The sequence below is a fragment of the Bolinopsis microptera genome, chromosome 1 (assembly GCF_026151205.1).
Source record: "Bolinopsis microptera isolate Bmic1 chromosome 1, MBARI_Bmic_1.0, whole genome shotgun sequence".
Taxonomy (NCBI): Eukaryota; Metazoa; Ctenophora; class Tentaculata; order Lobata; family Bolinopsidae; genus Bolinopsis; species Bolinopsis microptera.
In genome coordinates, this window is record NC_087072.1 from 4050047 (window position 1) to 4076501 (window position 26455).

The 26455-nt window shown below is 37.9% G+C and overlaps 2 protein-coding genes across 10 annotated transcripts in view; both read right to left on the reverse strand.

The window, feature by feature from the left end:
• Positions 1–555: 555 nt before the first annotated feature.
• Positions 556–26455, reverse strand: part of LOC134817891 (testican-2-like) — a 62232-nt gene continuing 36332 nt past the window's right edge. Inside the window, exons 2-8 of the mRNA XM_063827259.1 lie at positions 5217–5328; positions 4448–4594; positions 3983–4076; positions 3729–3798; positions 3121–3262; positions 2624–2677; positions 556–2282 (exon numbers count right to left, since the gene is read on the reverse strand). Of these exons, the coding sequence (XP_063683329.1) occupies positions 2128–2282; positions 2624–2677; positions 3121–3262; positions 3729–3798; positions 3983–4076; positions 4448–4594; positions 5217–5313 (759 nt within the window). The 5' untranslated portion in view covers positions 5314–5328 and the 3' untranslated portion in view covers positions 556–2127. The remainder of the gene's footprint in view (positions 2283–2623; positions 2678–3120; positions 3263–3728; positions 3799–3982; positions 4077–4447; positions 4595–5216; positions 5329–26455) is intronic.
• Positions 7390–26054, reverse strand: LOC134816439 (potassium channel subfamily K member 16-like). 9 transcript variants are annotated; one of them, XM_063825287.1, is made up of 12 exons: positions 25962–26054; positions 25331–25474; positions 24639–24752; positions 17902–17922; positions 12807–12923; positions 12464–12550; positions 12155–12196; positions 11781–11892; positions 11306–11465; positions 10951–11056; positions 10666–10713; positions 8646–9113 (listed from the first exon to the last, which is right to left on the reverse strand). In XM_063825287.1, exons 2-12 carry the CDS (start codon positions 25433–25435, stop codon positions 8724–8726), a joined length of 1302 nt encoding a protein of 433 aa, XP_063681357.1. In that variant the 5' UTR covers positions 25436–25474; positions 25962–26054; the 3' UTR covers positions 8646–8723. The 9 variants fall into 9 exon arrangements, with proteins under 9 accessions (XP_063681375.1, XP_063681383.1, XP_063681400.1 ...); XM_063825279.1 differs by having other exon boundaries at positions 8646–9116; XM_063825305.1 differs by lacking the exon at positions 10666–10713 and having other exon boundaries at positions 7390–9116.

Below are 26455 nucleotides of genomic sequence, written 5' to 3' on the forward strand. Positions count from 1 at the left end.
TGGAAGGGTTATCATCTCCACTTTCACCACTGAAAGTGAAGTGTTTAAAAAAACTAAGACATTTGAATTTATCTCGCTTTGGCTTAGTAAGCTGAAATATCATTCACATGACCGACACAGGAAATCAACGTGGTTAAGCGGTCTGCGGTTATTTTGTATTTTTAATAAACAGCTATTATTGCTAGTAATTCCAACAGTCATAACCAGTTCATTTTCGTCATTTGTAGCTCTGCTATCGATGACAGCTGCAGTAGATCATAAATATTTTGTAGTAAAACGTATGACTCTGTTTTTAGATTAAAATGAGGTAATTTGTACCGTACAGAGCACACATTATTCTTAATGATACAGTGTACTAGTTCAGAAGTCTCCAGCACTCAAGTAGTTATAATCTATCTTAAATCTTTAATACCCATTCAATTAGATCAAACTTTTCGGTCTAATATCATAATTTCTTTTTATAGCAATTTGATCATATCTATGATCATATCTTTGCTAAATTTGTTGACAGAATATTTGTTCATCAGTCCTTACTCAAGCATTCGTAAAACAGCGTTGAAATGTTTAATTTTTGTATTTTGTATTTCTAAAATCGAAACATTATTTACATATTAAATCAGCAAAACTTCTTGCTCATAAGTCATAAGTCAATAAAGAGAAGACTTTTTTCGTCTAGTTACTGTATGCTCCAAACTTGTAGACTATTTTATAGTAGAGTTATAGTTTGCTTGCAGTTTGCTTACATTTAAGCTTTGAAATTATTTAAAACTCGGTTGAAATCTTACTTAGAATGAAATTAGGCTGGTTTAAATATTTAAACTAAACCAAAATTTATAACCATATTTTACTTGAACCCAAAATATTTTAAAATCTATTAATAAACCTATAAATGATATAGCAAACAGAACAATATAATAATATCATTTGTAGGATACATTTTTGGGTATGATCAGCAACAAAGCACCGATGACCGCTCCCTGGGGAACACACAAATTTATGGAACCACGTACCTACGCACCCAAGTTTCATCAACCGCAGAAACTAAGGCACATCGATCAAAACAGTACCCTGGATTTGGGCTGGGAAAATGTGAAGCCAAGAGACAAACCAAAGACAGTGGTAGATGAGATGAAGGAAACTCTGGAGAAAATCAATGGTCTTTTAACTGATCTAGGGAGCAGGGCCAAAACCAACTCTCACATTGCTCGAAATGCGGAAATGAAGAAGATAGACACAGAATTAAGGCCTATGAGGGACAGTACAATAAACTCCTGTCTGGAATCTTTGTGTGACGATATCTCAGTAGTCACAGATCAGCTGAAACAACTGTCACCAACGCTTCATCACCGTCAGCTAACATCACAAGACAGACTATCAAGCAACAAGATGGTGAGTGAAGCAGTGGACACGTTGGACACGGTGGACACACCCACAACCGACCTAACACACTCCAGAAAAAGCTCTGTCTCAACGCTAAACTCACATATATCATTAATGGCTATCTCCCTTGAGGAACAGACCAATGAAAGTCCTCCAACCTCAACAGAAACAGACTCATCAGACACCGTGATGGCCACGGCAACCACAAGAAAAAGGTCTAGGTCATGTTCAGGAACGAGAAACCAAAGTGTGACATATCACAGAGGCAGCGAGATCTCCAATGAAGTTAGCATGCACCGGTCAAATTTCAGCTGTATTGCCGACTTATGTGGATACGGAGGTTGCATATCCAGGATAGAGAATCGGACCACCAGTCAAGTCTCTAAATCAACAAGCTCCTTCTCTATCAGGCCTAACAAGGAGGAGTGTAAACCTAGAGGTGTTTACTTTTCAGAGTACCCACCGCAGCGAGGCAGTGTCAAGTTTGATGGCATTTTTCACGACGATATTACTGCGTTACTAGACGATACGGCTAGGGGTTTGCTTGTGCTTTGAGTGGACCAAACATCAAAATAGACAACGGAATAAGTAAAACAAATGTAATTCAAAGACTAAGAGTCATTCAAAGACTAAGAGTGTTATCAAGTCGCACGAATAAGTCAGTACGACTGATTATAAAAGGACAGCTCCAGATAACGCTCTCTCCCAGCGGAGCATATCACCAACCTAACAATTCCTCTGCCACACCTAGTAGTTATCACACGTGAAGTCGTCAGATTTACGCCCGAGGGAGCGTTTCTCTGTTTTACAGGCGGGAGATGTGCACCAGCAGAACTGCTCGCGGCACTGAACAGGAAGACAGTAGCCTTCCTTTGAGCAGGATGGGTGGTAGTTGCTTGCTCCTGAGAGGTTTATATTAGGTTCATATCATGTTCATATTATGTATAAAGACTAGAATACCGGCGAACTTACGTGCCCGTTAGATATTCAGGAGTATTGAATTAGATATTTTTGAGTTGGGACAATTGAATCTTTGGAGTTCGGTAGATACATTTTCAAGGACGGAGTTGATTGAATAATTGATGATTTAACGACGCAGTGTACGCTTAATTATCAGGACAAAACTGTGACTTTTATATTCTGCAGCATACCTCTCCTGATAAATCAACAAACATTGCTGTTTGTAAACAAAATAGTACTCAAATTATGTTTGTCTAGTCTAAACTGGAGTTAAACGACATACCTTTTCCTCTAGCCTTGGCGGCTTTTGCACGAAGTCTGTCACAAGGCATCAACCCTGAAATGTTTGATTTGATTTCATCTCGTTTATAACGGTTCGGATCAAAAACCCGTCGGAAATTCAATTATATTTACATCATTTCAATTTGACACAATGGAAAATTCTGCAGGAGCCATAGCAATGTATAATATCACCCTGTCTAGAACTGCGATAACTTAATCAGTATGGTGTCACTTGTAACTATTTGATCAGTTTTCACGACAATTGTGAGGTCATGATTTCCAAATGTAAACTAGATTACGCGAAGTAGACTCATCTAGTTTTCCAAATGTAAACTAGATTACACGAATTAAGTAGACTCATCTAGTTTTCCAAATGTAAACTAGATTACACGAATTAAGTAGACTCATCTATTTTTCCAAATGTAAACTAGATTACACGAATTAAGTAGACTCATCTAGTTTTCCAAATGTAAACTAGATTACGCGAAGTAGACTCACTGATGTGGATCTCGAAGCATTCTCCCCACTCGCCGATGGAGAGGAGCTGGTTCTTGTCGGTGTCACAAAGTCTGTAGAACTCAGAAACACAGTGCTCGTACGGGTTCTCAGCTACCTTCTTCAGCTCTCCCCATTCCAGTACCTGATATGTGAGAATTGTTAACATTCTGATACATCCCCATAGTAGGGATCGTTCAGAAATTGCGTTAGACAGCCTAAGGTGGAAAGGGTTTGGAAAAGCATTGTAAAATGTAAATTTTACACAATAGCTATATATTATAACCCTTACAGAGGGGGACAAGGTCTGAAATGACTAAAATGGCTGATTTGATTATATGAACCGTATCTGCAACCAGGTCAGGTGTTGGAAGGAATTTGGGTAAAGATAAGATCTAACATTTTATCTCGCATTCCAAAGCGCAATATTTATGGTAAGTTCTAATAGAATGACAATGAATATTATATTATCCACAAACAATAATTAGCACCCTGTTAGTCACCATTCACCAATGACCTACTCCTGATAAAATATTAACCAAATTCTACTGTACAGCACCTCTGTTCCCGTATATTCGCCAAATTTTCATAACAAATAACAATCCACGTACCATATCGTCAGTTGTGTCCAAAGACCGGAACATGACCATGAGCACACCTTGGTGGTCCAAATCTGCAACTCTGCAGAAGTGAAACAATGACACTTAAATTTAAATCAAACTGAGACAAAAAAGGTTTTGATCAAAGATTCTAGATACAAAAAAAGTTAATTGTGTTTTGCAGACCATAGTGGTCCAAACTGTTTAATTTTCTGTTCATCATCTTAAAATTCAAGAATGTATTGGTATTTTTAAGAATCACTAACCTTTTATAATCGGAGGGTGAGTCCTCTTTCTCAATCATGTCAAACCATTCAACAAATCTGTACTTGAATCCGTCAAAATCTTCCGCAGTGCAATCTGATCGAGTATGTGTTTTTAGAAAAACTTCGCCTTCCAAGAAACAACGCACGAAATTGCATATCCGTATCAGTGAGATGCTGATTCAATTACAGAATTACCGGATAATGATATCAGAAAAATGTACGATTCAAGTCAAAATTGCGAAGGTTTTGAAAGCTCAAATTAAACGATCGCTAAAAATGTGGAGATAAGATCAACATTCTTTTTGTCCTCCGAATCTAAGTTTATGAGTCTTGTTAAGTGCCAGAGAAACAATTAACACTATGGCTATAAGTATAATGTTAAAAGCAGATTTTGGGGGAAGTTTGGATTTAAATACAAGATTATGCATGGTTGGTAAAATGGCAAAACACTGAAAACCTCCGTACCTTCCATGCAAGGACCGTTGTGATCCTTGAAGATCTTCCTCTTGTAACGCTGAGCATTACATCTCATCTCACACGTGTTCCTGTAGGACATTCCGTCAGTACCACACAGACACTTGTCTCCACGGTTACTGCATACAAACCTGCACCCTGGGGAGTTAGATCCGTGAATATCATTAGGCTGTAAAGTTTTAATAGAGTTGACAAAAGTCAAGAACTAACAAGGTCTAACTTTTACGTGGAATGGTCTGTCGCAAGTTTCTAAAGGATTGATGGAGATGAGAGGACCATTAAGAGAATATAATCAAAAATTATTTACCATTATAAATTACTTTTTGCTGTATTAAGACCAGACAAAATTTCTATTTAAAATATTACTTTTATAAATATAACTTAATAGTACGTTTAAAAAATTTGGTGAACTGTTTTCATTTGATTGTAGTTGTACGTGAGGCTAAATTCAAAACCGAACTGAGAAGGGTAAACTTTTAAATTATTGGTTAAAATCAAAGTCGGCGTTTTTGGCATCATTCACTGTCCTGAATTCACACCTTTTATTTACAACCTCTTGGAGCCCCATGCTAGTTTAAGTTAATTATGCCAGAGTCCCAGTTTCGTTTATTTTCTAATTCTGCCGCCAAACTTTTTCAGTGGCCTTTACAATTACATAAAGTTAAAATGTACTTGTAGAGAAGCAGTCACTAAAAATGAACAATTAGTAAACTCAAAATTAGTTAACAATTAGTTAACAATTACAAATTAGTAAACTCACTGATATCAGCTCCGCTCTCACAGGCTGGTTCCTCATCCTGAGCCTGGACAATAGCTCCTAGTACCACAATCAGCAGCAACGATAAAACACGATACATGACTACACAAACCCTCTGATAAAAGTAAAGGTGGTGAATGTTTGGGGTAAGGGCTGCTGGTCGCAATCGTCAAGCAATCGGGGCAAGATCGCCCAGACCGCAGTGTTAAGTTGGCATGCAGGCGTTTAAAAGATAGTTTGAAATGAACTTCTGGAGGCGTTCAGCAGCTTGCTGATGTAAAACAGAGCGGAAGTTGTTTACACACGGTTACGAGTACTATGAAGTATGAAGTGTTGGCTGTGAGTCAAGAAGTCGATCATTGATTTAGGGGCCGAAGGTATTTCATTCCATTGTTTGATTAAATCAATTCGACCTAAGTACGAGACAAAGACCGATTAAATGGGGTATACGGCTACATCAATAGGTATGTTGATAAAAAATACCAACACGACGGATCCAAATTAACGGTCAATAAAGAAAATCAGATTCAGTTATCAAATCTCGTGAAATTGATTACTCTTAAAACAAAATTCGCACCACGAAGGAGCGGCCCGACAAATTGGAAATGATACACCCAACAAACTAGAACGTAACACAGTGACCTTTCTTGTCTACTGTCCAGTGTCCAGGGCAGGGCCGTATATATAATCGTATTATTTCCAATCCCTTTTGGGATGAGTGTAAGACCCGGTATACACTTACCACACAGCCGGAATGCTATAAAACCTATGAGGGTACCTATCTCTAGGGGACACAAAGTTGAAAGTATTACCACCAATTACGAAACAGGTAGGTCAAACTCAAATCAGTTAATTGTCATCGGTACGTAAGTAGACCGTGGTGGCAATTAATCTTAATGAATGAGGGTGAGGAAAAATTAAATTGAGGTTCGATACTTATATTTATAACAGTGGGCAGTAAACAAATATTTGCGGCTTAACTAAATGCACATTTTGATGATTTAAATGGTGATGACCTTTTGAAAAAACTTTAGGACAAACTCATGAACATTGGCTTCGTCGCATGTGTTTCGGCTAAAACTCCCAACTTCACATTTCCGCCCGTCGGCATTAAATTTCAAGATCACGGTAAAAAGAGACTAATGCTTGCAGTGTTGCAAAAAATAGTAGAAAAAAATTTGAAATAATTTCATTAAACAGCTCGCAGAAATAAAATAAATGATACATCTAATTGTTTTTCAGGTGTTCCTAATAATGCGGTCCTTGTTTCACCGCTTGAGCGAGCAATATTTCACATCCAAATTGTAACAGAAATTTGATCATTGCAACCATTTCTCGTAACTTTCTGGTTTCATAAATAGGCATAGAATCGAAAAAACACACGGAAAAGATATAAGAACGAACGATAAGATTTTTAACATTTCAATCAAAGACCAGATGGAAAGGTGCCTCAGTCACCAGATGGGATACAATATTCCGCTTTTATAACGTGGCCAACGTGTACAACGTGGTCTACCTTTACCTATTTTGAGGGGAGTTTTGTAATGGGTGACAACAACTTCTCCCAATGGGACCCAGTTCTCACACAGTTAACAGGGCACCCAATCAGCTTAATTGGGTAGTGGGTACCCAATCAGCCTAAATATTAAAACAGCATATTCACCCAGGCCATATTACGACTGCAACCTAATACGATACCATCAGATAATCAGGTTAGGTCGACTGGTTGAGAGTCTCGTGTCTGCTTGAGGAGCATTTAAAGATTTAATGCTTAGCACTATCAGTTGGAACGAAATAACATCCTAACATTTCGTTCATATGATGCTATCGTGATAACCTGATTCGTGTGCAATTATTTTTATTTAATTTAATTTTTTTAATTTAATTTAATTTTTATTTCACTTGCACTATATAAACAAGCCTGTGGTTTTATCTGGAGGCAGAGTCCCAGGATTTTTGCACCCAGTCCTTAATAATATTTTTTGTAATGCTGTGGAAAATGTATCGAAAGTGAATTGTGTTATGCTTGAGGCAGAGGAGGTGCTTCTAACGCAAATCTACAACTTTAGTGACAGCATTATCCCTAGGATACATGGTATCCAGAATGGGTCCGTGGGTAACACATGACTGACATGAGTCGGACCAGAGTCGCCCAATCGGGTCAGCGTAGTTATTAATTATGAAGGAAAAATGTGAACATCTCTAAGTTAAAGAAATTAAAGTCAGTCGCAGGAAGAAAGACTGCTGGTCCACGTCTTGTGCATGAGTGTAGGTACAAACTTAGTTCAACCATATCTAAGGCCCATAATATGTTACCCCAGATGTGATCCTTACCTTAAGCCCAACATGCCTAGCTGAGACGACATCTCTTTTAAGTAGATGTATCACAACATTTGCAAATACCTCAAATTGACACTTGATAATCGTTAAGTTGAATAGAAAGTAAAAAAGTAGAACATCAGGCTACCCGGTACTGTTGCAATTCGTTTAGGGTGGCCTAATGGCTGCACATTTGGGTCTCAAGGTGGCTCTCGGGTGCAAATTTCACTTTTATTTCCTTCCACATCTTATTAACATTAGTCTTATAATTTAGGCTTTAGCAAACATTTTAGGAACCGACAATGAAAAATTTAAAAGATCTTTTGCCGGGCATGTTGTTTATAAATGAATTAAAGTATATACCGTTTATTACATGAAAAATGTAAAGAATCACCAGGATTTAACAATGCTTCACATAACAATAAACCAACAAAATACGACAAAATGATAAGGTTTTAACGATTCCAAATTCTAGTGAAAAGAAACAAATTAGTAATGTGACGAAGGAACCATTTACATAACATATTAGAAATCTTTAAAAGTCACAATGATCATCGTTTAGTAATAATATAAACCTCGAAACTTTAAACAAAGTAAAGAGCAATATAATTTACAATAAATATCTATGTAGGAGGCTAGGGAGCTTGGAAATTATAGTAAATCCGGGAAACAAAATCATTATTCAAAACAAAATCATTGTTCATAACTCTTTCATAACTAGTTTCTTTGTTTATTACTATATTGTATGCAGAAACCTCCCTCTAAAAATGATGACTAAAAATAGAAATATTTCACACGATGGCATGACACGCCTATATAAAAGATAACCTTCAACCCGGCTATATCACCAACTAACCAAAGCAAGTATTTTCGACTATTGTCTGTCAATCCGTTGTCACTGTAATCGCAAGGCGATCACCGCACTTAACGTTTGTAACATTTCATTGTGATCACCGAGGACTGAACAACCCTTACCCGCACTAATCTCAGTGTCTGTATGAGAAGAGTTTGACAGTGGATTGATTTAATAACGTTAATTGACATGTTAATCAGTTCCCGAGCTCGTAGCTCTCATGCGCGGCGCGGTAACTTACGGTAACGCGCGGTTAGGCGGCTCCCTACTAATCACTCGTCTGAGCGAAAGGAATTAGATGAGCATCTCTGTAGATGTTTGACGGTGGTTTGTTAGCATTATGACACAGCATCTGCACTAGCTTCAGTTATAGAAATAAGATTAGTATCTCTGCAGACGTTTGACGAGCGTGTGTTTTGAGATTCCTTTACTTTTATCACTCCATTAATCGGCCTTAGTGTTTTTACTTTAGTCATAGTCTTTCTCTGAATTTTCCTACACTTGATATCAAACCATTTTCTCGGTTTACCAAACACTTTACGGTACATTTGGAAGAAGAAAGAAGTCACAGAAATACCGAAAGGGAGGAGGAAGAACCCGACACAAAGCACGTTAACAACACTGGGAATGTGGGAAGGCTGCTCGCTTACATCCCGGAATTCGTCCCCGAAACCAACTGATGTGAACCTTATCACCTGCCAGTAGATCTCGTCTACTATTGACTTCTGCTGCTGAAATGAGACAAGGGATTTGGTCAGGACCAGTAAAATAACAAGTGGAACAAGTAGGGATAAGACGATTAACACAGGTTTATAATTATATACTTATAGTGTTTACATAGTGTTAATCTTAGACAAGAGAATTCGCGTACAAGATAGACACTATAAATGAATAGGCTTATGAAGCTTATTTTCGCTCTGTATTCAGATAAAAGTTTAAATATTAACATACAATCAAAAAAATTACCATTCAAATTTCAATTGACATTCAATTTAACTTCAATGGACATTCAATTGACATTCAATTGACATGATACACTTTTACCCACAATTATATAATACGCAATATTTGGCGCGAACATGGATTTTAGCCGGCCACAGAACAACTAAGCTGCTGGAATTCGGATAAAGTTTGTGAGTTCTCTGAAAGAAATGCTTAGAGTGCAACTAAGAATACAACAGATGCAGAATTTATGCAGAATTTAGGCAGAATTTAGGCAGAATTTATGCAGAATTTATGCAGAATTTATGCGAGAATATATAATTATATGCAGGAATATACAGGGTGGGCCAAACGTCAGTGGGCATACGTTGGCCTTAATACTAATAGCTCCACCATGTTTTATATTTGAGAGCAGTTGCTTTGCAGATGGTACTTACTGGCTCGAGGATTCCGTCGTCAAAATTTGAAAATTCGAATATTTTAGACCACGCCCATTCAATATTAAAACACCTATACTGTTTTCTCTGAACATGCTGAACGCCTAATTGTTTCAAAAACAGATTAGAAATGACGAAGTTATCAAGCATTTTCTGTATCTCGTTAACAGAATTGACTGGATGATTATGTGACACCGTGACACGACACCTTAATTGGGCAATGGGCACCCTTAACAATTCCCATAATGTTTAACGGGGTCACCTAATCAAGTGATTAGGTGAACCAATCACCTGATCACACGTAATGAATAAACTCGTTATGACTCGTTATGCTTCATATCTCGGTCATCTGAGAAGCTACAGTTCTAATTTTTTAGGACAAACGTAATTCGAATGGCCAAACACAATTCAATAAAATTTAGTTCGATCTGACTATCCAAACTATCAAATAAATGCAAAAATGAACCTTCATTTGAAAAAAATGAAATCGAATATTTTTCGATTTGACAAATTCCTCGAACCAGTGGTGGTAGTAAGTCATACCAGAAAGAATTATTTCAATTGAGCAATCGCCAATCAGTGACTGAGCTATTAAGGCCAACGTATGCCCACTGACTTTTGGCCCACCCTGTATGTATTTATGCAGAATGCATAGAAAGCAAGAAATGTTGAATATGTAAGGGTGTGAACCATTTCATGCATAGCCGGAAGATCGGTTAACCTGGAGAATGGGATATTTTTTAATGATTAATGATAACTTGCAGTTGAGATGCTATTTTTAGGCAAACACTATTTAAACTTGCAACAATGCTTTTTTGGTGAAAACTTGCGCTTCGATAATGCTGTTTTTTTGGATAAAACGTGCGCTTAGACAATGCTATTTTTAGTAACAATTTTCTACCTCGCTATCATCTCCCCGATGAATTTTGGGATGCTTGTGGGGCTTCTTCTGGAAGGGCATAATTTGCAAGCATTTTGGATTTTTTGGCGGCTGTTATTAAAATAAAATAAAATATTTGCTGAAACTGAAATTTTCAGTTTTGAATGAAAACATGCGGTTTGTAGACTATATCGAATTTACGTAGTCTCAAATCAACATAAAAGCGTGGTAAACCGAAATTCCAAATTAAATAATGCAATGACTCAGTCGTGACTGTAGTCTGGCAATAGTCTATTTTATTTGTACCTGTATAGGTGTCCACAGAAATATAAGGATAAGGAGGTAAGACCAGAGAATTAGGTTAGCTAGGAACAGCTTGGTGAACAATCTAACCACATCTCCTGGGTTCTTTCTGAAACGCAGAGTATCAGCTACAACTTACTACACTGCATGTGACAAATCCAAAACTTTAAAAACAGCTTTCGACAGTTAGACTTAGAAATAAATTAAATTAAACGGGGCCTACTAATATCGCAATAGATTTTACGAATGAAATTTGTCAAATAATAATTTGTATAATAATATGTTTCAACGTAAGTTTGTCAATGTAATAACGATATTTTTTATTTTTTACCAGACCGAGAAAGAGATTAAAACTTACCTGAGACAAGTAAATACAAGGTTACAAAACGCATCCAAAACATTAGAAATAGCCAAGTAAGCGTAGCTGAGGTAGACTGCGTAAATAGGAATACCCAACATAGCATACACTACTGATACAGCTTTAGAGAGGTAGCCATGAGGCGAGGTTACTCCGTACCCTACAGACAGAGGAAACCATTTTCAGAGATATTGAATAATACGATATTGCAAAAATTAGTTAAAGTTTCCATCCCTATCAGGAACTAAAAAATAAGAATAAAGTATATTATGTTGATAATTAGATGGCGTGGAAAGAAACAAGTCCTCTAAGAAAGAGGAGCTCCAAAAATAAACCTCAAGCTTTAGACTTCCTAAAAGTATACTATTTTAAAGCATCTCTGGAATTCCTACAAAGATATATTTCTCTAGGTTTTAAATTTCTTTAGGCTTTCTACAATTACAAAGATATGTTAAAATAACTCCAGCCTTCCTACCGATAGTAGAGAGAATGGTAAGACAATAGTGAAGAGAACCAGTATACTCCCAGCTCTTTTCTCCCGCTCTAGAGTTTCCTTTCTCGCACATTTCCATTTGTAACGACAGTAACTGGAAAGGAGGCGAATTGAGGTTTCTGTCATGGATTGAAAAGAAATAATAAATACGGTTGTCATATGATAAACATATCCCTTCTCGTTGTATTTTATTGTTGACGTATATCTAAACTCTGAAGTATCAGTCCATAGTCTTATGAAAGTCAGAGGTGCGGGTTTTTGACATGAAAAATATAGCAGAAACTTTAGTAATTAGAATTAACCTTAAATGATAGCACTTTGCATTTCTAAGAGCTTGAACCTTGGCGCACACTTACTTTTTCATAGAATTCATGAACATATTCATGCTTGGTTTTATTCTGAAAGACAACAGATAAAGAATAGGAGAAAGAGATCCCCCTAAATGATATTTTCATTGAAAGAACTGCTGATAACAGGTGATATATGTAATAATACAATGACCCTTTATAATATGAACTATGACGATCTTGTTCAGAATATAGACAACAATGTCATGATGGCTACATATGCAGCATGATGAGTCGTGAAGAATACAGATAACAAACTTACAGCTGTGCGTGAAGAACACTGATAGCTACGGAGTAGCAAATATTTTATTAACTTACCGAAGGAAGAACTTTTTCTGAATTGCTAATGTGCTCAATGAGATGAAGCTTTTTCTCGTAGTCTTCCTCGTGCTCTATCCTTTCAGCCTAGGAAAGAAAATTATTTTAGAATTGGTTTTCCTCGTTATTCGTAATAATAAGTCTTTATATTCCGTTTTTAACAATGTTAATAACCGCAAAATTCAATTGAAGTAAGGTCAGCCGTCGCCAAACCCTTGATTAAACAATAACAAAGCTCCGAAGAAAGAACAGAAACTTTTGTCTAAAATCTGAAAACGTCAACATTTTAAAATATTATTTAAAAAACATAAAAACTACAAATAAGCAAAAAATTAAACCATACCGTCCCCTCAATGTGAACAAAAACAAATGTGCCAATAAGAATGAAGATGATGTTTGCGACCAGGATGATAATAGAATAGCCGAGTCCACTGTTTACTTTCTTGCTGTTGAACAACATCTGAAACATTTGCGTTAGCCCTGTTCACAGTCAGTCAACAGTTGGGACTTCAGTACATCACTAACCGCGGAGCACCATCAGTTTTACAACTTTAAGTTGGAAGTAACTAAGATAAGTTATCTTCAAACAAGCATTATACTCTCAGTCACTGCTACTAACTATCGTGTTTAACTAACAAATAAACAGTCACAAGAAAAACAAGACGCACGTTTAGGTCGGGGGCAGATAGGGGCTCTATGACACCGCCTCTTCGCGTTGAGACCTCAAAGTGTCGTCTCATACTGCCCGCCATTATCACAGAGTTCCGATTTACCACAGATATTCGTCTCATGCTCACAACTCCATGACGGCGACCTCCAGTTATGGTGGAAGTGTGGTGGGTTTCAGAGACGGAATTGCGGTGGGAAGAGTTTTGACCACGTACTAACATTCTGAGACTAGTTCAGCGAGAGCAACCCTACCAATTATTGAACGCCATAAGAAATAAAGACAATTAAATATCACTTAATAGATATTAGAGAGTCTGATTATATTCCACTTCTACTACTTTACTTCTACTAGTCAACCTGGTGTTATAAAATACTCCCACCCTAGTTCCAAGAGTCGGCTAGCTTTTACTCTTTAACTCGCTATTGGACCTGTAACTGCCTTTAAACTGGCATGTAATTGTTTAAGTAGGAAAAGCCGGGAAACTTCTACAACTTTCTACAACAGAATTACTGGGTTTACTACTGTACTCCAGTGAGGTCTGAAGTTAGAAATAGACGAATTGAAGTAGACAATCTTCCACCACTTAGACTTTAATCCAGATAGCTCTCTGTTAGACAGCTTAAACAGCACATTAAATCACGTGACAGCTAAGTAATTGTGTTGAATGCTAATTGTTTCTTACTTTCTTATTCTAGCAGTTTCAACTCGACTGTTAAGCAAATTAACAGGACGAATAGTTTGAAGGAATGATATTTAATTGGTACGACATTTGGTGCTTTTGCTAACTTCACCAAATTCCCTTTTGTATTAAAGTATTAAGAACACAATACACTAAAATAAGAATTCAAGGCGACACATAAGTATAACACATCAACCAATCGTGAACGCTTAAAGAATCCAAGTAGTAGAAGTAGAGCACAGCCACTGAACGTGACAAGCTACACCCGTATGTCAAGAGATAAGAGTTATTCATAAATTCTTAATAGTAATATTTAAATTTGCTAATAGCGTAGTCATATTTTATACATTATTCATATTTTATACATTGTGTGCATATATTTATATTTGATTGTAATTAAAGATTTTAAGGCGTTAGTGCAGAGTAATGCCTCTGGGTAGTGCTCCTCAATCAATCAATCATTACTACCACAATTATCCACACTCGGTAAGGATGAGCCCACTTACACAACAGATTATATCCTTTTGATCATAATCTTGATTCAAAATCTTGACAATACAACGGATCATAATAATTGATAGGGATACAAGAAAGGACCCCAGCAATACTAAGAAACCCTTTACTGTCTATTTCAATACCCTCGCGGTTCTTCGTAATACGCCTCTAAATCAAAACAACGCCATGAAATGGTCAATTTACTGCTCTGGTGCAGCTGGCTGGATCGGAATGACTTTAAGCGTTTTCAGATCTGATCTTGTTCTGGGTAGTGAACAGATAAGAAAGTACAAAAGTAGGTTTATATTTATTTAGCTTCTTTATATTATACAGTGCATACTCAAGTCGACTACTCGTTCTGACTAAAGGATGATACAGTTTTGTTAACAAATTGCAAAATTACTCAAAGACACAAGAAAATTGGTAGACGATTACTGTGCAGCATTAGGCCTGTTGCAATCGAATCTATCATCAGTCATCACGGTGGGGCAAATTAACATAAATTCGATCTGAAGGCCAGGACACACTTAATAAAATACAATGGTTAGATACAGGTCGGTATAGCTGGAATATGTTTCATGACAGGTGTGTTCAGCATTGGTATCAGCTGTGTGATCATGACTCATTAAAGTAATCACTATCACCACTAATGCCTGGAAATGCAATCATTGATATAGGAAATATACTGAATATTGGCTATTGCACTCAAGCTGTAAGTAATAAGTACTCATAGCAGAACATATTTGCTCTTAACAATCGTAACACCAATTATTATAATTAGATTATTCTAATTTCAGGGCAACTTTACGACAGAGATGATACGACACATACGGGAGTTCATTGGTGCAGGCTACTGGAATGATTGAGGAGACCTAATCAAGTACAAGTTTGTAAGTAAGTACAGGGAAGTTTTTGCTATGGTCTATTATAAATCGCTCATAGTTATTACATTCGGCACCTCTGTGATCTTGGTTAACAATGCTGACACGGACGCCATCTACCTGGACTTCGCGAAAGCTTTTGATAAATTGACCACCGGTTGCTTCTTCTGAAAATGAAACGGATGGGGTTCCACGAAAAGCTGGTAAAATGGATCGGATCCTTCTTGACTAACCGCAAGCAGTGTGTAGTACTGAATGGAGTGTCATCACTTGCTGCTGTAATCCTTAGCAGAGTGCCTCAATGAACTGTTTTGGGGTCGTTGCTTTTTATACTTTTTATCAACGACATACAGTTGTGTGTCACCAGATCAATCATCAGGTTCTTTGCAGATGATTCCCGAATTCTACGGCACATATATAGTCTAGCAGATGCTGAGATATTACAGCATGATCTCAACTGTGTCGTTTAGTGGGCAAAATGCAACAACATGGCACTTCACGAGGATAAATTTGAGCTACTTGTCCACAAACATTGTCCTCAAAACACCTTGCTACACAAGCCATTTGCCATCCTAACCCAAGTATACCAAGTCTCAGACAGTAACATGTTATACCCTTCCAGTTCCAAAGTGGTTCAAGATTTAGGGGTGACGGTTTCAGCTAACTTATCCTGGAGTCCCCACGTTACCCTTATAGCCGAACGTGCTCGTAAAGTTGCTGCTTGGGTTCTGAGTGCGGGTGGGTGACAATTGACCCCCGACAATTGACCCTCCGACAATTGACCCCCCCGACAATTGACCCTCCGACAATTGACCCCCCGAAAATTGACCCCCCGACAATATAATTTAATACAATTAACCCTGACCCTGACCCTGACCCTGACCCTGACCCAGGACCCAGGACCCAGGACCCAGGACCCAGGACCCAGGACCCAGGACCCAGGACCCAGGACCCAGGACCCAGGACCCAGGACCCAGGACCCAGGACCCAGGACCCAGGACCCAGGACCCAGGACCCAGGACCCAGGACCCAGGACCCAGGACCCAAGACCCTGACCCAAGACCCTGACCCAGAACCCTGACCCAGGACCCTGACCCAGGACCTTGACCCAGGACCCTGACCCTAACCCGATCAATTGACCCCAGTATAATTACATGGGGGTCAATTGTCGGGGGTCAATTGTCGGGGGGGGGGGGGGGTCAATTGTCGGGGGGTCAATTGTCGTACTAAGTCCTAGATTTCGCGACCATTGACCCCAGTGTAATTACATAGGGGGTCAATTGTCGGGGGGTCAACTGTCGGGGGGTCAATTGTCGGGGGTCAATTGTCGTACTAAACCCTAGATTTCGCGACAATTTACCTTATTGTAATTATATAGGGGCTCAATTGTCGGGGGTTCAATTGTCGGGGGTCAATTGTCGCGCGGTACCCTGAGTGCGTTTAAAACGAGGAACAAAGTCACCATGCTGACCCTTTACAAATCTCTCATCAGAAGCTAAAAGGCAGCTATTCTCACTTTGAATTAATCTAGCAGTCAGCGCAACCAAACGCTCTACGACAATTCGTTTGTAGTAATTGGATCTCGATTGTGGAACTTAATCCCACCAAACATGCATACTATCGAAGATCCCCTGCACTTTAAAAGTTTAAAGAAATGCTTGCAACGTTTGTGAAATCATTCCCGGATGAGCCTCTAGTGGCAGGATACAGCTGTCGAAATGGAAACTCTTTACTGGACTGGACTGGAATAAAGGCAGCGATCTCGCTGTACGGGGTGGCAGCAACTCTGATGACCCGATAGAGGATTCTATGAAGCACACCAAAGTAACCAAAGTAAGTATTATATTCTGCCTCATTGAACAACATGACGTGAGTCCTGGAGAGGTTCGCTGTTTATCAGTCTCAAGATAATGATTCCAGGGATAATATCCGGTAGTAGAGACTAGATAGGACAAGTGAAACTACTGTTTAGGAGGAAAAGCTCGCGTTTCCTCCTAAACAGTAGTTTCACTTGTCCTACCTAGTCTCTACTACCGGATATTATCCCTGGAATCATCAACATGACGTGATCTTGAAGACATTAGACAGCACTGATATTTAGTGAGGCTTATCTCATCTTGTGGACAAAAGAATCAGATCGATGACTACTTTTTACGAAGCGCAAGCATCGGATGAGACATCATCTGATCATCCATCTTCATTTTATCTAGTCTCAACCATTTCAAATATTTCTACCAGGCTTACAAGGTAGAATTTCAAACTATTCTTAAGTTTAACCTTGTATATATTTTTTGTTTGCCAAATGCAAATCTCCATAGTTGGCACGAAAGTTGAAACAATGAAACAATACGATGAACTCCGGCTATTGAATCAACCAGAGCATTGTTATATACACCTTGTTCACCAAACATTAGTATGGTTTCCAAATTAGTTCTGGCAGAAACATTGCCCTCAGGATGTTGAGAATTGTGTAACCTTTTTGATATCTGGACTGGTTGTGACATGATTGTAATCGAATTACAAAAAAATGAGCGTAAAATATAGCTGATTCGGATGGCTCTTTACGAATGTAATGTATCGTGAACAGTGAACACCCTGTATGTAATTCATCAGCAACTCCCCTATCTGCCTCAAGGCTCAACCAATCAATAGTCAGCAAATCACAAATTAGCAAATGTATGTATAAGAAAATCAATTTAGATGTTGTACTCACCCCTCGCAGTTCACCTTGCAACTGAAATGTAAAATCTGTCAATAATCTGTTATGATGAAAGAAAATATTTGCTAATCTGATGTGGAAGTGGACGATAAATTACCGAGTTGCTGTCTTGTTTATTATATAAATCACTTCTGTCCCTTACAGATTACTGATTTGCTGATAAGACCTATATAATATAAACCACTAAACGACGCTACCACTACCTACATACACCACTATATATTATATAAACCACTAAACGACGCTAGTCGTTATTGAGCTGTGAGCTTGTAATTTGTGGTTGGTAAAACCTTGAAACTATAAAATGTGGTTACATCCGTTATCCAGCAAATAGCTGAAGCACTTTAATTTCACATGGGAATTCCATTTTCACTACGAACTCCAGCATCATTCTCACATCATTCTCCCATTCCTCACAATACTTACTATTAGAGTATTAGAGCATCACAGGTCTAAACCGTCCGATTTCTCACGTGTAGAGGTCGGGAGCTGGTTAAAATGAAACTAGGGTTCAAAGCAGTCTACCAGCCACCAGGGCGCTGGTGCACAATTGAAACATCAGAAACTCTATTAGAATTAATATAAGTTTGATCATAGCAACTGATCATCCAACAAAGTGGAATAAAGGCAGGATCACTCCTGACAGTTACTGCTCAATTAACAGCAGTTCTTATTGCAAGCTTACATCACGTAATTAAACAGCTGCAGTGGGTGTCATGATGGAGTGTTAACGATGTTTGCACTGCAGTGCACGATTAGGCTCGACTGCGAGAAAATATTTAGCGGTTTAACTGTTAAATTGAAAGTGACATTATTTAACACCGATGAATTGTACAGAATCAAGCTGAGACAAATGGATACAAATTTATTCAGAAAAGCAAATCCTTGCAAGGCTTTTGAAACACCCTGTATAACTGGAAACTTACTGGTTACTGGTAAGCTTGTAACATCAATATGGCTGGTAACTGTTTATCAGTTTCCTCCTGGTGGATGTCTGCATAAGAACGTTACGACTAAATATACGAGCTGCTAACATTATGTCATTGGACTGTTCGCAGTTGTTAGATTCGTTAATTGAGACTGCAACTTCATGAAGAATTTGGTGGCTACACTTTACACCCGGATCTCACGTTTTATTTCCGGTAATCGGTATTACACTCACAGTAATAAAATCATTAACTGATAATAAAGGCGATATAAATGCTTCCTTTGCACACTGTACACAATTAATATGATAATCACTACTTCACTAGTGAAAATCGTCTGTGTAAAATAATCGCGAACTCTCGGAAAAGTGATAAAAACATCACGATCGTTTGTTTTCAATAGACACTGATCATGGTTACTGAAAGATCTTTGAACCAGCGAATATCGAAACCGATTAATCTTACACCCCAGTTCCATGGCCGGATATTATGCCAAATTATTAGACGGAGGTCCATTTCCCGTAGATCATCTCCAGAGATGATTCTCCGGCTCCGTCTACTGTATTATAGCTCTCCGGGAATTTCTCGGTGATTTATTCATACAGAATCATACAGAATCAACAAAATTACCGTAGATGGTCTCCGGTCGTGGAACTGCAAACCGGAGAAATATCCGGAGAAATATCAGTAGACGATCTCCGTCTTATAATTTGGCATAATATCCGGCCATGGAACTGGGGTGTAATTAGTGTATCCTTTTCCTAATCAAGAAGGTGAGTTTTCTTAGAAAGCAACTTTAGTACAGCGTAATTTTAACCAACACGACTAAACAGTAAACAGGAGGCGTGAAAACTTCGCATAGTACGTGTAAAAATAAACACTGCCGATTCAAAAACATAAATAAGTAGTGTGCGCTATCACAAACATGGCTTTGATTACGCAAATCATCGCTAATTCCTCTGCGAATAATAAACAATATTATATTCATGAATAGATGATTGTTACTAACATCATAATAGACCATTCAAAAAGCACACGCCCCGGTCCTCTTCAGGTCGCGACTTCGACTATAATGTATGTAATCAAGCGACTTGTGGGTCACCAAAACACAGATATCGAGTGCAGATGCAACTCCTGAATCCAGTTATAGTTATACTACTAGAGTACTAGGCTGTTGGTGGAGACTGGGGAGGTGACGTTCAGTTGAAAACACTCTCATAAACAGTTATACAGTTAGTATTTAATAGCACTGTTGCTTCATACACATAGTGTACAAATGTGATCATTGGGAACATTTTACATCCCCTGGCTAGATTGAGATTTTGTGAAAGAACATGTGTGTTGTGTCACGTGCTGTGTCACGTGACACGTGCTGTGTCACGTGACACCTGTTGTGTCACGTGACACGTGCTGTGTCCACTCTCATTCCGTGAACTGCCATGAATCAGTTGTACTGAAACTGGATAATCATTTTAACGAGTAAATTAATCCGTCTTAATATACAGGGTGGGCCAAAAGTCAGTACCCATACATTGGCCTTAATAGCGCAGTCACTGAGTGCCCAATTGAAATAATTCTTTGTGGTATGATTTAATACCACCACTGGTTCGAGGAATTTGTCAAATCGAAAAATATTCGTGTTCATTTAAAAAAAATTAAGGTTCATTTTCGCATTTATTTCATAGTTTGGATAGTCGGATCGAGCCAAATTTTATTGAATTGTGTTTGGCCATTCGAATTACGTTTGTCCTGAAAAAATGAGAGTTTTATAGCTTCTCAGATCACCGAGATACGAAGCATAACGAGTTTATTCATTACGTGTGATCAGGTGATTGGCTTACCTAATCACGTGATAAGGTGACCCTGTTAACCAACCCGTTAAACATTATGGGAATCGTTAAGGCTGCCCAATTAAGGTGTCGTGTCACGGTGTCACATAATCACCCAGTCAATTTTGTTAACGAGATACACAAAATGCTTTATAACTTCGTCATTTCAAATCCGTTTCACATTATTTTTTCAGATCAGATGCAACATTTAATAATCTACCGTCTCCGAAAAAATTAGGCGTCCAGCATGTTCAGAGAGAACAATATAGATGTTTTAATATTGAATGGGCGTGGTTTAAAATATTCGAATTTTCAAATTTTGGCGACGGAATCCTCGAACAAGTAGGTACAGTATGCCATCTGCAAAGCAACAACTCTCAAATATAAAACACAGCGGAGCTATAAGACCCAACGTATGGGTACTGACTTTTGGCCCACCCTGTATATAAACGGTCTTAATTTTTTTGATTTTCCTTGTCGACAGGTCTACGAAATATCAGGAAAATGCCATAAAAGCAAGGACATCAGTAAATTAAATGTTATTTCAATCACCGAATGAAACGAAGTGAAATTAACTGCAGCAGATCACACAGCCGAAATTAAAACAGGAACGTGGATCCGAAATTCTGAAGCTTACTAGAATTACTATGCTTGTCAAGTTGTTTTCTTATTATTAATTATAATAACATTAGTATAATAATCTTGTTTATAATTCTCTCTTATTTTATGTTGTTTCTCCCACTTAGGTGTGGCTACTGGCTACATGTTGGAACATGGTGGCCAGTTGTCACATCTCTTAAATCTTACTGTCATTATTAGTGGTGGCCACAAATCTAGAGGAAACAGATCCAGACTACTCCTTGAACTGTGGAGATTCTGGCGATTCGAGCGTGGAGCGATTGGACGAACACCGTGCCCGGCCCCTTGGCTAATTTATATGCTAGAAAAAATATGAATATGTTTTTTCGGAAAAACAGTGTGAATAGAATGATAGATTTGATTTGATCAAAAACATGACCGGCAGTCAACTATCAGGAACCTATTAGAAAGTTTGCTTCTTGATTCAAGACAAACATAAGTGTAACCAATCTCTGGTGCTGGGTGCATCAGCAATGGAATGATCGAACTAACCAGTTGCAGTTACTCCAGCTCATTATCTAATACTGTTTGATTAAAAAAGTAAAAATAAAAATAAGTGAGCTGTAAATAGTTGCAGTTTCTAAAGGTAAGCAACAAATCCAGACTACTCCTTAGTCATTAAACTATGGGATCTCTGGCGATTGGATGGTGGAGTGATTTAGACGAGCACCGCGTGACTTTTGGCAGGCTAGAAAAAATAAGCTTTAATAAAAATATGATTATATTTTACTAAACTATCAACAACCTTTGATAGCTTACTTCTTTGGAATGATCGTTGTCATGAGTTTTAGCTAAAATATCATTTAATCTCGGCTTACAGCCAATCTCCAAACTAACCATGAGTTGCAAGTTACCTGGTTCATTATCAAATACTGGTTGATCAAAACTTAATAGAAAAAGTAAAAATAAGTGAGCTGTAAATGTAAATAGTTGCAGTTTCTAATTAGATACAATTTACCCAGATCTTGTTGCCCCATCTGATAACACCATGATTTTGTTGACAAGAAAATAAAGAGATGATGCTGAACGAAGGAAGCTTTGACGAACTTTGCTGGATAACTAAAGTAATCCAGAATCAAGGATCACTGATCCTGGATATGAACTATCATGAAATCATGAAGTCACAAAGCAGTGAAAAGGAACTAACACATACACATCTTATTAGGTATCTTTTGTTACTATTATTGAAGTTAAAACAATTGCAGATCACAATGTCTTTGTGTCGGATGTTTCCCCTTACTGTTACCAAGAGCTCACTGAATATTGATTATCTTGGCTGGAAGCCACCTTGTTCATTACGATGAGTTAAATATTAGGACCTAACTCTAAGTAGGATTACTCATTCCTAGCAGAAGTTACACAGGTCATCAAAAGGTAAATTTCGATTAGTGGAACAGCCCGGTGTCTGCCACCTATAGAAATATAGATGATAGCCGAAACGGGTTGAAAATCAACAAGTTTTAGGTAAAGTAAGAGGTGAAAGTAAGAGGTGAGTTAAAATCGAGCATAATCCATGAGGGAGATGAATATCAATACTTCAATAACGATCGAGAACGAACGTAAACGGAATAGCATGCTTGTAGACGGAGCCAGAGGAGGGTAGCTACGCAGATTTTGCGTAAATCATTAAAGAGATGAACTTCCTGCTTAAACATGAAGATAATCTAAACCTGTACAGCTAATGCAATTTAAGTTGGTTACAGCAATGATTACTGGCGGAAATTATTATGTGTGGAGAACATGGAGAACACGTACATGAAATCCATGGATAACATAACATGAGTGATAAAGTCCACTTATCATAGTGTACTGAATGAAGTAACCCTGTCAAACCTACGAGAGGAAATTTGGTCTGGATTATTTCCTTCGGATAGACACAGCCCGATCTGAATGATTCACAATCCTGTTGTCCTGTTGGTTATGCAATATTCAATGTCTATTGCATAATTTTTCCGATGAATAAATGAATGAGTAACAACAATCACCGGGTTGAAGATAGAGACAGCATGGAATTGCTGGATATCGAATCAATTAGGCCGTAGTGGAAGAGAAGAGCTAATATTGAAGGGGAATTAAAACAATCAGCTTCGTCAAATCAATCTTATGCTATAAGTTTAATCTATTTTTCAGTCGAAATAAAGTCTGCCATAACACTAAGCTTCACTGCGTTTGCAAATCGAGCAATACAGCAGGGACAAAAGTAAAACCTGCACGGTTGCAAGTATTGAAAAGAGAGCCCATTATACCTGTATACTTATACCTGATACAATAGCGGTATTAGATCGGTTAGCAGTGTTATACGTACACGTGGCAAGTGGTTCCTCCACAGTGCAACTAGTTGAGATGAATAAAATAGGAAAATCAGAAACCAGTGTTTGGTATACTATTCAGCAAACAAACAAACGAACTGGCGAGGTAAGGAACTAAGGAACTATACTATTCAGCAAACAAACAAACGAACTGGCGAGGTAAGGAACTAAGGAACTATATTATTCAGCAAACAAACAAACGAACTGGCGAGGTAAGGAACTAAGGAACTATACTATTCAGCAAACAAACAAACGAACTGGCGAGGTAAGGAACTAAGGAACTATACTATTCAGCAAACAAACAAACGAACTGGCGAGGTAAGGAACTAAGGAACTATACTATTCAGCAAACAAACAAACGAACTGGCGAGGTAAGGAACTAAGGAACTATACTATTCAGCAAACAAACAAACGAACTGGCGAGGTAAGGAACTAAGGAACTATACTATTCAGCAAACAAACAAACGAACTGGCGAGGTAAGGAACTAAGGAACTATACTATTCAGCAAACAAACAAACGAACTGGCGAGGTAAGGAACTAAGGAACTATACTATTCAGCAAACAAACAAACGAACTGGCGAGGTAAGGAACTAAGGAACTATACTATTCAGCAAACAAACAAACGAACTGGCGAGGTAAGGAACTAAGGAACTATACTATTCAGCAAACAAACAAACGAACTGGCGAGGTAAGGAACTAAGGAACTATACTATTCAGCAAACAAACAAACGAACTGGCGAGGTAAGGAACTAAGGAACTATACTATTCAGCAAACAAACAAACGAACTGGCGAGGTAAGGAACTAAGGAACTATACTATTCAGCAAACAAACAAACGAACTGGCGAGGTAAGGAACTAAGGAACTATACTATTCAGCAAACAAACAAACGAACTGGCGAGGTAAGGAACTAAGGAACTATACTATTCAGCAAACAAACAAACGAACAGGCGAGGTAAGGAACTAAGGAACTATACTATTCAGCAAACAAACAAACGAACTGGCGAGGTAAGGAACTAAAACCCTTACCTTGTTTTTAACAACTGTGTTGGTGATGTCAGCGATCCGTGGGGTAATAATGGATGACTGTTTGTTGCTCAGCTTCCCTCCTCCATTCTGTTTCATGTGCATGTAGTAGGCCCCCTGAAATTTAACTGGGTAATGTATTCAGATATTTTATTGGCTTGGTGGTGACTGGTGGACGAAGAGAACATTAAACGTTTAACTTCCTCCTTTAATGGAGCTAGTATTGAGATTTGTAGCTAGGTTGGGGAGTAATAAAAACAAGTAGTAACACATGAGATAACACATGAGATAACACATGAGATAACACATGAGATAACACATGAGATAACACATGAGATAACACATGAGATAACACATGAGATATCACATGAGATAAAACATGAGATAACACATGAGATAACACATGAGATAACACATGAGATAACACATGAGATAACACATGAGATAACACATGAGATAACACATGAGATAACACATGAGATAACACATGAGATAACACATGAGATAACACATGAGATAACACATGAGATAACACATGAGATAACACATGAGATAACACATGAGATAACACATGAGATAACACATGAGATAACACATGAGATAACACATGAGATAACACATGAGATAACACATGAGATAACACATGAGATAACACATGAGATAACACATGAGATAACACATGAGATAACACAAACCTGCCACTTATTGCGGTTATCGATTTCCACTTTAATGATATCAGTTGACTTTGTGGAGCTGGAAGAGGGGTTCTGTAGGTTCTTACTCCTACCAAACTTGGACATATTCTCCTTCTCTTGAGGAGCATCAGAAGATGCGGACTTCTGCATGGTTGACAGGATGTTAGATGAGCTCAGCAAAATATACTACAATATTTTAGTGAGCTCTCAACAGGATGTGGTTGGCAGCTTGGCTGGATGTCTAACTGTTGCATTTATAAGCGAGCCCAGATTTAAAGTGCTAAGGTCGGTTGTTAGTAACATTAGCCTAATCTTGTAGCTAATTCAGGAGTTCCCTGCATAATTACACAGTCTGGTTTAGTTAGCAGACTGCCAAACGGAGATATGCTGGACCATCTTTTGCATCCATCTCAATGTTCTCATATATTCGAGGTATTGGTAAACTGAGAATTCATTAACAGGTCTGGAGTAATGAGAGAAAGAGACTTAAACATGAGAACAGACTCGTAAATAGAACATGACGATTATCTGACAGCTATTTAAGTCATATTTAAATCTTTGTCGACAGTAATTTTTGGGAAAGCTTCAAACTCCTAAACTAAGATAAATATATAAAAACTTGGACACTTACAATGAGGTTAGTTGGTAGTTGATATTATTCGTTCTGGTCCTCTCATAACTTTTCCATTATCCACAACCATTTGCCATGTCCAGTGTTCACCCTGAGTAGCTTAACAATTCAGCTCAAGTAAACAATAAACGTGTTTACCGGAGTAAAGTCCAACAGTATAACTATGTATAATAATATATAAAGGCTATAGTTTAAATGAGATAAGCTTCAGGAAAACAGAACAATGCTTTTTATAGTAACTAACGTATGTAAAGTAAATATCAACCACTGAGGACCGACGTTAATGGTCGTTTAACTGATAACTTGTGTTGTTAGAACTTTAAAAGTGTAAACTAGCAGATAGGCTATAGCAATACATATGTATACCACAACGAATGGAAAAGTAACTGTAAAAGATTTAATTTCTCTGTAGTCGTGATTCCGGAGTATACTGTACACTGATAAAAACCTATATATTATATATAATCATCGTATATTATATATAATATACTGAC

Excerpts from the sequence above, each read along its gene's own strand:
- LOC134816439 (XM_063825279.1), bottom strand. The coding sequence starts at position 25,435 with ATGTCCAAGTTTGGTAGGAGTAAGAACCTACAGAACCCCTCTTCCAGC. Across the intron at positions 12,197-12,463 it reads CAGAAAAAGTTCTTCCTTCG|AATAAAACCAAGCATGAATA; the intron begins GTAAGTTAATAA and ends GTTGTCTTTCAG. Across the intron at positions 11,057-11,305 it reads CTTGTATTTACTTGTCTCAG|AAAGAACCCAGGAGATGTGG; the intron begins GTAAGTTTTAAT and ends TCTGCGTTTCAG.